General features: G+C 41.3%; 1 protein-coding gene across 1 annotated transcript in view; it reads left to right on the top strand.

Moving 5' to 3' along the window:
- Positions 1 to 12,319, top strand: part of LOC122995755 (kin of IRRE-like protein 3) — a 148,575-nt gene that overhangs the window by 131,669 nt on the left and 4,587 nt on the right. The window contains exons 15-16 of the mRNA XM_044371119.1: positions 8,461 to 8,570; positions 9,307 to 9,393. Coding sequence (XP_044227054.1) covers positions 8,461 to 8,570; positions 9,307 to 9,393 — 197 coding nt within the window. The remainder of the gene's footprint in view (positions 1 to 8,460; positions 8,571 to 9,306; positions 9,394 to 12,319) is intronic.

A 12,319-nucleotide genomic window follows, 5' to 3' on the forward strand; every position in this document is an offset into this window, starting at 1 on the left:
GGACAATGGCCGACGGCTTTCTGCCCAGACAATCTGGAACAGACTGCAGCCAATCTCTGGTCTCATAGGGCTGCCAGGAGGCCTGCCATGATTGACCTTCACCATCAGGCCCGTTTGCGCTGGTGTCGGCAACACATGCACTGGAACCTGAACATGTGGAGGAATGTTTTGTTCAACGATGAGTCCAGATTCTGCCTACGGCAGTTGGATCATAGGGTCAAAGTGTGGAGAAGACACAGAGAACACTATGCTGATTGCTGCACCAACAGAGTAACATCTTTTGGTGGAGACAGTGTGATGGTGTGGGGCGGCATCTCCCTCACTGGAAAAATGAGGCTTGTCATCATTGGAGGTAATCTCAATGCAGAAAGATATCGAGATGAGATTCTGCAACCAGTGGCAATCCCATATCTCCACAGTCTGGGACTGAACTCTATCCTCCAAGATGACAATGCTTGCCCCCACAGAGCAGGGTTTATCAGAGACTACCTCCAGAATTTGGGAGTGGAGAGGATGGAATGGCCTGCCAGCAGTCCTGACCTCAAACCCACTGAACACTTGTGGGATCAACTTGGGCGTGCTGTTCGTGCGAAAGTGACCAACACAACTATGTTGGCTGACTTGCGACAAATGCTGGTTGAAGAATGGGATGCCATCCCACAGGAGTGTGTGACCTGGCTGGTGACCAGCATGAGGAGGAGGTGCCAGGCTGTTGTGGCTGTGTATGATTCTTCCACACGCTACTGAGGCTTCTGTTTGTTAGATGAATAAATTGTTAAATTGCCAATATGTCTTGTTTCTTCAAACTTCAATCATCCAATCCACCAAACACCAAACATGAGTCAATCAATCAATCAATCAATCAATCAATCAATCAAACAATTTTTATTTATATAGCACCAAATCACAACAAAAGTCATCTCAGGGCACTTTTCACATCGAGCAGGTCTAGACCATACTCTTTAATTTACAGAGACCCAATAATTCCCCCATGAGCAAGCACTTTGCGACAGCGGTAATGAAACCTCAAGCAGAACCCGGCTCTTGATGGGTGGCCATCTGCCTTGACCGGTTGGGTTGAGAGGGAGAGGGGGAGGGAGATGGGGGGACAGAATAACAACAATCATAACAATAACAATAACAGCAGCAATAGCCAGGGAAGGACACCAACAGGACTGCAAAGGACCGTGAAGGCTCGGCCTGCAACCCAGGGTTTCCTGCGAGATGAGAAAGCACAAAAAACTCTGGGGAAGGAGCCAAATTAGTAACATGCATTGATGTTACATGAATGCATACAGATGGAGAGGAGGAAGAGGAGAGAGGAGCTCAGTGCATCATGGGAAGTTACCCTGCAGTCTAGGCCTATAGCAGCATAACTAAGGGCTGATCCAAGGTGAGCCTGGCCGGCCCTAATTATAAGCTTTATCAAAAAGGAAAGTTTTAAGACTACTCTGAGAGGGTGTCTGCCCCCGGACTGAGACTGGAAGATGGTTCCACAGGAGAGGAGCCTGATAGCTCTGCTTCGTCTGCCTTCTACTTTTAAAGACTGTAGGAACCACCAGTAAGCCTGCATTCTGGGAGCACAGTGTTCTAGTGGGGTAATACGGTACTATGAGCTCTAAGATATGATGGTGCCTGATCATGAAGGGCTTTGTCAGTTAGAAGAAGGATTTTAAATTCTATTCTAGATTTTACAGGAAGCCAGTGTAGCGAAACTAAAATGGCAGAGATATGATCTCTTTTTCTAGTTTTTGTTAGTACACATGCAGCTGCATTCTGGACCAGTGGGAGAGTCTTTATAGACTTGTTAGGGCAGCAATAATCCAGCCTAGAAGTAACAAATGCGTGGACTAGTTTTTCTGCATCTTTTTGGGACAGGATGTGCCTGATTTTTGCAATATTTCGTAAGTGAAAAAGGGTAGTCCTTGAAATTTGATTTATGTGGGAGTTAAAGAACATATCCCGATCAAAGATAACTCCCAGATTCCTTATGGTGGTGCTGGAGGCCAGGATAATGCCATCCAGAGTAGTTATATCATTAGATACTGTGTTTCTAAGGTGTTTAGGGCCAAGCACAATAACTTCAGTTTTATCTGAGTTTAGTAGTAGAAAATTGCAGATCATCTTTATGTCCTTAAGGCATGCTTGGAGTTTGTTTAACTGATTGGTTTCATCAGGCTTCATTGATAAATATAATTGGGTATCATCTGCATAACAATGAAAACTTATGGAGTGTTTCCTAATAATATTACCTAAAGAAAGCATATACAAGGTGAATAGTATTGATCCAAGCACAGAACCTTGTGGAACTCCATGTCTAACTTTTGCCTTCATGGAGAATTCATTGTTAATATGTACAAACTGAAATTGGTCTGATAAATAAGACTTAAACCAGCTTAATGCAGTTCCTTTAATGCCAATTAAATGTCCCAGTCTCTGTAAGAAGATGTGATGATCAATTGTGTTGAATGCGGCACTAAGATCTAACAGGACAAGTATGGAGAGAAATCCTTTGTCCGATGCAGTTAGGAGGTCATCTGTGACTTTCACCAGTGCTGTCTCTGTGCAATAATGTGCTCTAAATCCTGACTGAAAAAACCTCAAATAAACAGTTGTTATGTAGAAAGTCACATAGCTGATAGAGACTGCTTTCTCAAGGATCTTAGAGAGAAAGGGAAGATTAGATATAGGTCTATAGTTGGCTAAAATGCCTGAATCAAGAGAAGGCTTCTTAAGAAGAGGTTTAATTACAGCTACTTTAAAAGACTGTGGTACATAGCCTGTTATTAAAGACAGATTGATCATATCTAGTAAAGAAGCGCTAACTAAGGGTAAGGCTTCCTTAAGCAACCTAGTTGGGATGGGGTCTAAGAGACTGGTTGATGGTTTAGCTGAACAAATCACTGAAGTTAGTTCAGGAAAGACGACTGGAGAAAAACAGTCCAAATATATAGGTTTTACAGCTTTTTCTAAGGTTCCTGTGTTTGGGGATAAATCAGTGCCTGTTGAGGGCAGGAGGTGGTGAATTTTGTCTCTAATAGTTAGAATGTTATCATTAAAGCAGCTCATACAGTCGTTACTACTGAGAGCTATAGTAATACATGGATCAATAGAGACTCTTTGTCAGCCTGGCCAAAGTGCTGAAAAGGAACCTAAGGCTGTTTTTATTCTCCTCTATTAATGCTGAGTAATAGGCAGCTCTGGCATTACAGAGGGCCTTTCTATATGTTTTAAGACTATCTTGCCAGACTAAGTGAGATTCTCCCACTTTGGTGGAACGCCAAATCCTTTCCAATTTTTATGATGTTTGCTTTAATTTGCGGGTTTGAGAGTTATACCATGGAACTAACCTCTTATGTTCTATTATCTTCCTTTTTAAAGGGGCGATGGAGTTGAGTGTTATTCGCAAATGAGCCTGTGGCACTATCAACAAGATTATCAATTTGGGTTTAGGTTGGGTTGGTCTAATTTCCTAAAAGTTGCTGCTGTGTAACTATTAATTCTTACGACATTTCTTTGAAAGGGCTATGGGAAATGTGCTCATTGAAGAGTTTTTAAGAAACAACCTAAAATGCTAATATGTAGTTTGACACACACAACTACACACTGAAAACTTCATATTTTTTGTCAGAGTTAAGAGTCAAATGTGATAAGATTTTTTGCAAATTACCATCTTCATATGTACCCAAATATCACAAATCGGCACTTACCAACTAAACCAACTTAAAACTTTTTCTGTTTTTTCATATAATTTGTACCAAATTACACCATCCTTTCTGTATAATGCCCTAAAAGTTAATTGTTAAATATCTGGAAATTGCTCCCATAAATTAGTATAAAATTAACTCTGCCACCAGAACCATGATACTGTATTGTAAAACACATTATGAATCAGTTTCATGGATAACATGCTTTCAAAGACAAATACATAAACCCTCTCCCTGGGGGATGTTGTGTGCCTTCTCTGATAAGTTATTTTTCACCTTTTGTTTCATGCTAATTTCAGGCAAAGTATTCTCTTTGTAACATTAAACCACTTAGCAATGTCATACCCAGGGATTGCTAGTTGATTAGTTTAATAGCCAAAGGTACTGGGAGAACATTCACAAAATGAATAACACAGCCTCCATTAATAAAGACTTTCTTTCTACCGTGTTTCAGAATGCCAAAAGAAAACTTTGACAGAAAGTAAAGAGGAAGTGCAGTAGACTCAGAATCATTTCATAAGCCTGTTGTTGCCTGTGTGAGCTCAAGTAAACTAATCATTGTGACAGGCCAGGCATTTTATACTCATACTCTTAGGCCAGCTACACACATCCATATCGTACAGTGAGGTTGGGGGTCAAGTGAGTGTTGCCAAGATGGGATTCATCCAAGAGCTCAATAAATAAGCTACACTGCAGTAGGTTGGAAAGAGTGTTGTATATGCACCACAGTCTTCATTACCACCGTCAGTTAGATCTGAGGAAAGCTGCAGCTTTTGAAGCTGCCATGAGTGCATTAGGCAGGGATATGGAGTGATATCCAACTGTTTTGCCTCCGGTTGCTGTGTTACTGTGTGTCTGCACTTCTTGTCTCCCGGCTTTTGAGTGTTCCGCATAAAACAACTGCTTTTGGATTTTGGAACCTGGATTACCTGATTGATAGCCTATATCTTGGATTTGACCAACGCCTGGACTGAGACAATGATATAAGACCACAGACTTGAAAGACCAAGGACAGTAACCAAGATGGCTTAGCTTAGCTAGCTTAGCCTAGCCATACACTGGACTGAAGTGACTGGACAAACACACTTCGTCAAACTTCACCTGTGTGTAGCAGGACCTCTGACTGTCTGCACTGGGATATATTCCTTCCTCTCGGCTGGATTGAACTCGGTCCGTGAACAAAAGAGGCTGGCTAGCCCGCTAGCTAGCCTGGACTAGCAAGCCTGGACTAGCAAGCCTAGCTTGATTGTGTTGCTGCTGGTAACCTAGCAGCGGTTGAAACTTTATTTTGGACTTGCTGTAGACATTGTCTGGTCTTCCACGCATGTATTGCACTAGGCATACAGGATGGGACCAAAGAAGGTAAACACAATTACAGAAGAGGAAGTTGAAGACATAAAGAATTCTCTAAACTTTATGCCGGAAGAGATTGCAAATATCTCAAAACAACAGAAACTGATAATGGACATGATGGAATAAATAAAGGAACTGAAAAGACAAAATGTTGAAAAGTATAAAAAAAATAACTATATTGGAGGGCCATGTGGCAGACCTGGAACAATACTCCAAGATGAACGACCTAATTATCAGCGGCTTGGAAACCAGGCCCCAGTCATACACCAGGGCTGTGGCAGTGGATGGAGAACCCACTGAGCCTGATCTGGACTCCCTTGAAGAGCAGATGATCACCTTCCTCGACAGCAAGGGGATAAAAATAGACAGCAGAGATATCGAGGCATGGCATCTTCTCCCCCCAAAAAACAAAAGTGTGAAACCAGCAATAATAATTCGCTTTGTGAGCAGAAAACAAAAACCAGCACTGCTCAAGCAGGGGAGAAAGCTGAAGGGTACCAATGTGTATCTCAACGAGCACCTGACAAGGAAAAATGCTGACATTGCCAGACAGGCACGCATTGAGGAAACAAAACAGGATCCAATCAACATGGACATCTAACTGTAAAGTATTCATAAAACTGAATGGACCACCAGAAGAGGCCAAGTGCTGGCTGTCAAAGACATTGCAGAGCTGGACTAGTATCAGAGGTGACAACCCATGGGAGATCAGTAAAGGTAATAAATCTGCAAACTATGACAATCACAACCCATGACAAGCTATGACAAATGTCATCTATCTCCAACTGGAGATACTGATCAACAACAAGAACTGATATCTGAATATGAAACACTGGGACTAGAACCTTTGAATTCACTGAACATAAAGGATGTGATATGGAAAATGATACTGATCCTGAGAACAATTTCTCCATCAACACACAGAGCCATTGCAAATACTATACTGAAGAACAGTTTAACAGAAATTTAAAAATGAATGGAGTAATATCAATTACACATTTCAATAGTAGGCGCCTGAATTCAAATCCTTCTAAGGTCAAACATTTAACACAACTGAACAAGCAATTCACTGCAATAGCAATCTCTGAGACTTGGCTTAACGAGTAACAAACTGCCATGGTTGACATAGAGGGATAAGAGATGTATTTTAAAAATAGAAATCAAAAAATGGGTGGAGGAGTTACCTTATACATCAACAAAAACTATAAAAGTAAATCTATTAAAAGCATGTCACAAGTAGTAGACAATATCATGGAATGCACCACTGTGGAAATAGAAATAGAGAAATCAAAAAACACACTAATGAGTTTTGTATACAGAACTCCGGGATCATGTATTGACACATTTAGGGATAGTCTGTCTGGGATGTATGAGAACATAAATAATAAGAAAACGCTTTTTGTTTGTGGGGACTTCAATATTGATTTATTAAACCCACTCGAACACAATACCACTACAGAATTCATCAATTCAGTGTACAGTATGAGCCTATACCCTTCAATTACACACCCAACCAGAATAACAACACACAGTGTGACACTAATTGATAGTATATTTACTAACGTAATTGATATTACATAAAATTATGTGTAAATGATATAATAATATATGAATTATTATATAAGGACTTTTTAAAGAAGAGAACAAAAGAAGCGGAACACAAATATAAGACATAAAAACAAACTGACAAGAAATATAAGAATCATTAAAAGGGATTACTAGAGTAATTTACTGGAGGACAACAAAAATAACATAAAAAATACATGGAAAGTATTGAATAACATTATTAGAAATAGAATTGGGAAAACAGGATACCCAAACCACTTCCTAACCAAAACCAATAAAACTATTAATGATATGACCTTAGTCGCAAATGAATTTAATGAATTTTTTGTTGATGTTGGTCCTGGTTTGGCAGGAGAGATTGCAAACACTAGCAGTCAAAATTAAGTGGAAAGTAAAAATGTAAAAGAATCATTGTTAATACAAACAATTTTATTTGCGGATGACACAAATTTACTCTGCCGTGGGGATAACTTGGAATGACTTTTAAATACAATAAGAAATTAATTGAAGAAACTGAGGAGTTGGTTTGATTCAATTAAACTTACACTAAATTTAAGCAAAACAAAATTTATGATATTTGGGAAATGTCCAACTAACTCATGCAAGAAACTCATGATCAATGACGATGATGATCGAAAGTGTCAGAAATCAAATTTCTTGGAATAATAATAGACAATAAATTATATTGGAAGCCACACATAACTTATGTTAAAGCAAAAATATCAAATTAAACTGCAATATTATGTTAAGTCAAAGATCTCCTAAATCAACCATCAATATACACCTTGTACTGTTCCTTCATACTCCCATACATTACCTACTGTGTGGAAGTGTGGGGGAACACATACAGAACAAACACAGATCCAATCTTAACCCTTCAAGAAAGAGCCATATGAATCATAAATAAAACCACTGGGGCGGCTGTGGCTCAGAAGGTAGAGTGGGTCGTCCACTAATCACAAGATGGGTGGTTCGATTCCCGGCTCCTCCAGTTCCCATGTCGATGTGTCCTTGAGCAAGATACTTAACCTCAAATTGCTCCTGATGGCTGTGCCATCAGTGTGTGAATGTGTGTGAATGATTAGATTTCCTCTGATGGGCAGGTTGGGACCTTGCATTGTAGCCCCTGTACCCATTCAGCCTATGAATGTGTGTGAATGGGTGAATGTGACACATAGTGTAAAGGCGCTTTGAGTGGTTGGAAGACTTGAAAGGCGCTATACAAGTACAGTCCATTCACCATCAAAGAGAAGCAACAAACCCACTCTTCATTAAACTAAATGCACTCAAATGGTTGACTTCAAAACTATTCAAATCATGTACAGAGTAAAAAAGGTTGTTTCAAATGAGGGAAAGTAAGTACGATTTCAGAGGAATATGTATGTTCAAAAAATAATTGGTGAGTACAAATGCAAAACTTCATTGTATCACAATAAAGGGAGTTAATCTATGGAACAACTGTAGTGATGAAATGAAAACATGTAGAACATTAAGTAAGTTTAAACAAATCTTTAAAAATAACATATTGAACAGATATATGATGTAGTACAGTGTGTCTTTTTGACTTGTGTTGTTTTTGTTTGTTGTTATTGTTTCTATGCAAGCTATCTCTATTCTCTTGTGTTGTTTTGAATGTTTTGGCTTTGAATTGATTGTTAAGCATGACAAAAGGGGTAGAACTAGACTACACCCTTTTTGAACAATGAATGGTAATTATTTGTGGTGTTTACTGAAAGTTTGCTGTTATTTTTGTTTCACTGCCTATATATTTTATTTTATTATTTTAACATGTTCAAAATAAAAAATAATCTAATCTACTCTCCCTCTTCTGCAGATCTCAAAGGAGTGGTTTCAGCAAAAAATGACATTCAAGTGGAGATTGTCCACAAGGATCACAATGCAGCACGGGAGAATGAGGAGCATACGAGAATCAAACAGATGATGGTGAGTGAACACAGTTTGATGTTCTGGATGTGGCCTTTCAAATACTAATACAAGTTCTCTAAGGCTTTCCAATCTACTGTATTCACTATCACTGTTGGGAGGGTGACTTGAAAAGTAATAGGTTAACAATTACTAGTTACCCTGTTAAAAATGTAATAAGAAATGTAACTATTTTAATTACTTTATATAAGTAAGGTAATTTACTTACTCACACTTACATTTGATTACTTTTTGATTACTTTTGCTTAAAGCAATGTGCATTGATTTGGTTGGCAGATGAGAGGCGTGCAAATTCAAACAAGAGAACCAATCAAAAACAATGCTCAAAACTTGTGCACATACTGCCAAATAAATGGAGCCTGTCTAGACATAGTGACAGCTCCTTGTAAGCCATCTTACTCTTGATGGTATTGCACTCAAATTTGTCCCAACGGCTTTGCTGACCCATGTTGTCCGGAAATATTTCAGAAGAAGGCATTCCTGCATGGCAGAATGGCAGATGCAAAGCAACAGAAAGTTATATTCTACATATAAGCTTTTCACCAAAAAGAATATATTTGGCTGTAAACCCTTTGTAATCACTAACATTTTGATTTTGATTAGTAAATACATATTTTTTCTCAGTAACTGTAATGGATTACAATTACATTTATTTTGTAACTGAGTTATGTAACGTTGTTACCCAGCACTGTTCACTATGTATGACTTCTGACGACCCTGATTAACAATGATGCAGATTGACCATAGTGAGTTCCAGCAGGAGCCTGTGCTGAAGCAGCTAGAGGTGCTCCAGGAGGAGGAGAAGGAGTTCCAGCACATCAAGGTGGGTAAACGCCGAGAATATTCACAGCAAATGTCAACTACAGGGAATCCAGCAGGAAATCTAATTGTTCAGCTTTAGAGAGCCAATTACTTTTAAATTTACAAAGGCAGAGAGTGGCGTGTTAGCATCTCACTCAATAAGGAATGGATTGATTTTTCATTGCCAGTGAAACTGCTGTTTAATAAATATTATCTATATTCCAGAAAGACAGTAAGAATAGGTGAAAGGGTCAAAAACATACAATCAGGACATTATTACCTTTACTTCAGGTCACAGCAACAGCACACCAATCTTAATAATTCAAATATTAGCGTCTAAGAGATCAAATTTAAAGGAAGGCATGTATGTGATGTGCTGTTGTGTGTATCTTTGTATTTTGTATTTTGTATAATGTGTTCTGTGTGTTATTTGCTTTTTATTGTTTTGTTGTTGTGCTGTTGTATGTTTTGATTGTGGGGGACTGTGGATGTAAAGCCAGCTTTGAGCTAACTCCGGTGCAGTGCATCTTTTATGTTAAAAACTGTACACTGTCCCAATAAATAAATACAATCACTATCACAGCATTCCTTTTTCCGAGAAATGCCCAAATCACAAGTGGGCAAGGGTATCTTTTGCTTGTCTAAAAAAACTGCCAAATTCAATTTGTCTAATAGTCTGCAGGTTGGGACATACATACAGGAGAGATAAACAAAGAGAGAAATAAATGATTGCCTCTCCCCACTAATTTTCCAATTGAACCCTCAGGGAAAATTAGTAGGAAGAGGCAACCACTGATCTTACTTCTCCGCGGATGGAGTCACCGCTCTAAGCTCATTCCTGCCTGTCAAGCCCTCGTCTCATCGCTGCCACCAACTGGCATCTCTTCTGCTCTGAGTACCTCAGACGGGACCATGCAGCCACCACCCTGTGTGCACTGCTGGGCACTTTTTCCAACTCAGCGCTGACAAAAGTGGGACCACTATTGGCTGTGTGACGTCTCACTCTGCTGCAATGGAGGTCAAGATCGGTCCCCACGGCGAAGTTCACCACTTCATCCGGCCCTCTGCTGCTGCCGAACACTTTGGCTGAGACTCGCCATGCAGCTTCAACCTCTCATCTGTGTCTGCAACATCGCTGAACTCTGGATATCCGTCACAGACTTCAGTTCGCTATGATTTCCTGAAGGTTATGGCCATGGCAGTGGAATGTGTAGGGCTCTCTTTGCTCAGCACTGAGCTCATCTATGAGCGCTATGTTAGGTGCCATGTGGTGAGAGAGAAACACATTCCGTCTGACATAGTGACACTCAAAAGCAGATCTGTGTCTTGCTGCACTTGCTGGTACTGTTATTTATAGGACCAGCCAGCACAGCTTGTCTCCCCGGGTAATGAGGCAGCGAGTGGTGTTATATCCTCACACAGTAATAACACCTTGCACCTGCACATTGACCAGAATGAGGACGTTTCATATCTGCTTAGTGTCAGCACTCTCTCCTGCTGTTTTCGCCACTCTGCACGGGACTGGCATACATAGCTCAGTTTTAGGATAGTGCGGCCAGTGGCATTACTTCCTCCTTACCTGGGAGTCATGCTCAACTTGGTCAGTCTGTGGGCTGTTCTGTTGGAACCCAGATGGACAGCCCCGCACCAAGCAGTCCTCAGACTGTGGCAGGGAGTGGCAGTGACAGTTTTGATTGTCATGCATGTATTGGGGCTCATGGTATTAGGTCATCCAGTTGTTCACTGTGGCTCCTGCACATGCACCACCTGCAACAGTGGTTTGCCAGCCTGTTCTTGGATCCCAAGAGGCACAAGCACTGCTTGATGAACGTTCCCCCATCAGTGCAGGAGGACTTGCATTACCTGGGTCCTACCAGCATCTGTTGACAGCAACACTGCTGGGTCAAGTGATGTCCAACATAATGGTGTTCACAGATGCGTCCCTGATGGGGTAGGAGCACCTGTCTGGGGAGGATGATAGGTGGTGTGTGGCCTTCACAGGAAAACTGACACATCAGCCTCCTTGAACTTCAGGCAGTGCTCTTGGTTCTCCAACACTTCCTGACTCTGGTTCATGGGAGATTTGTTGGTGAAAACAGACAACCACTCCACAGATTCCTACATCAACAGGCAGGCCAGAGTCTGATCTGCAGCCCTGTTAAAGATGGCAGAGAACCTGTAGGCTTCAGAACACCTCCTACCTCTGAGAGCCCTCCACATTCTGGGTCCAGAAAAGCGCAGCAGATTTTGAACCTGTTTGGGCGAGCAGATGTGGGCCTGTTCGCCAGTTAAAACAACACCCACTGTACACTCTGATTCTCCCTGAAACCATAGGACGACCCACCCTTGGAGGTGGATGCATTTGAACATGTGCCATGGCCAAGGAGGCTGCTTTATGCCTTTTCTCCTCTATGTCTCATTCCCCCTCGGTCAGAGAGAGTGAGACAAGAGAGACTGTTGGTCATCCTAATAGCCCTGGACTGCTGCTCAGTGCCGGAGTGCACAGAGATGACCAAGATATTGGCGGACCAGTCCTGGTCCATTCCCCAAGTATGGGGCCTCTGTCCTAGGAGGCACACTCAATAGGTGTGCTGTCCACGTCGGGCCAACCTCTCCAGGCCTGGCTACTGAGGGGGACAGGGTGATGCAGGCTGGACTATCTGCTCAGGTGATGCACACCATCCAAGTGGTGAGAGCAGGATCCACCATTTCTTGCTACATAGCTAAGTGGTTGGGATTCCAATGCTGGTGCAAGGAAAGGAGATTTAACCCCCTGACATGTGCAGTGGGAGAGGTTCTCTCTTTTCTACAGTATCTGGCGGAAAAGGGGCTGTCTCATGCCACTGTTAAAGTGTATGCAGCAGCTGTTTCCTCCTGTCATGAGGGCTTTGATGACAGACCTGTCTTCGCCCACCCCCTCATGAAACATTTATTACAGGGGGTTAGGA

Source organism: Thunnus albacares, chromosome 13 (assembly GCF_914725855.1).
Source record: "Thunnus albacares chromosome 13, fThuAlb1.1, whole genome shotgun sequence".
Classification (NCBI taxonomy): Eukaryota; Metazoa; Chordata; class Actinopteri; order Scombriformes; family Scombridae; genus Thunnus; species Thunnus albacares.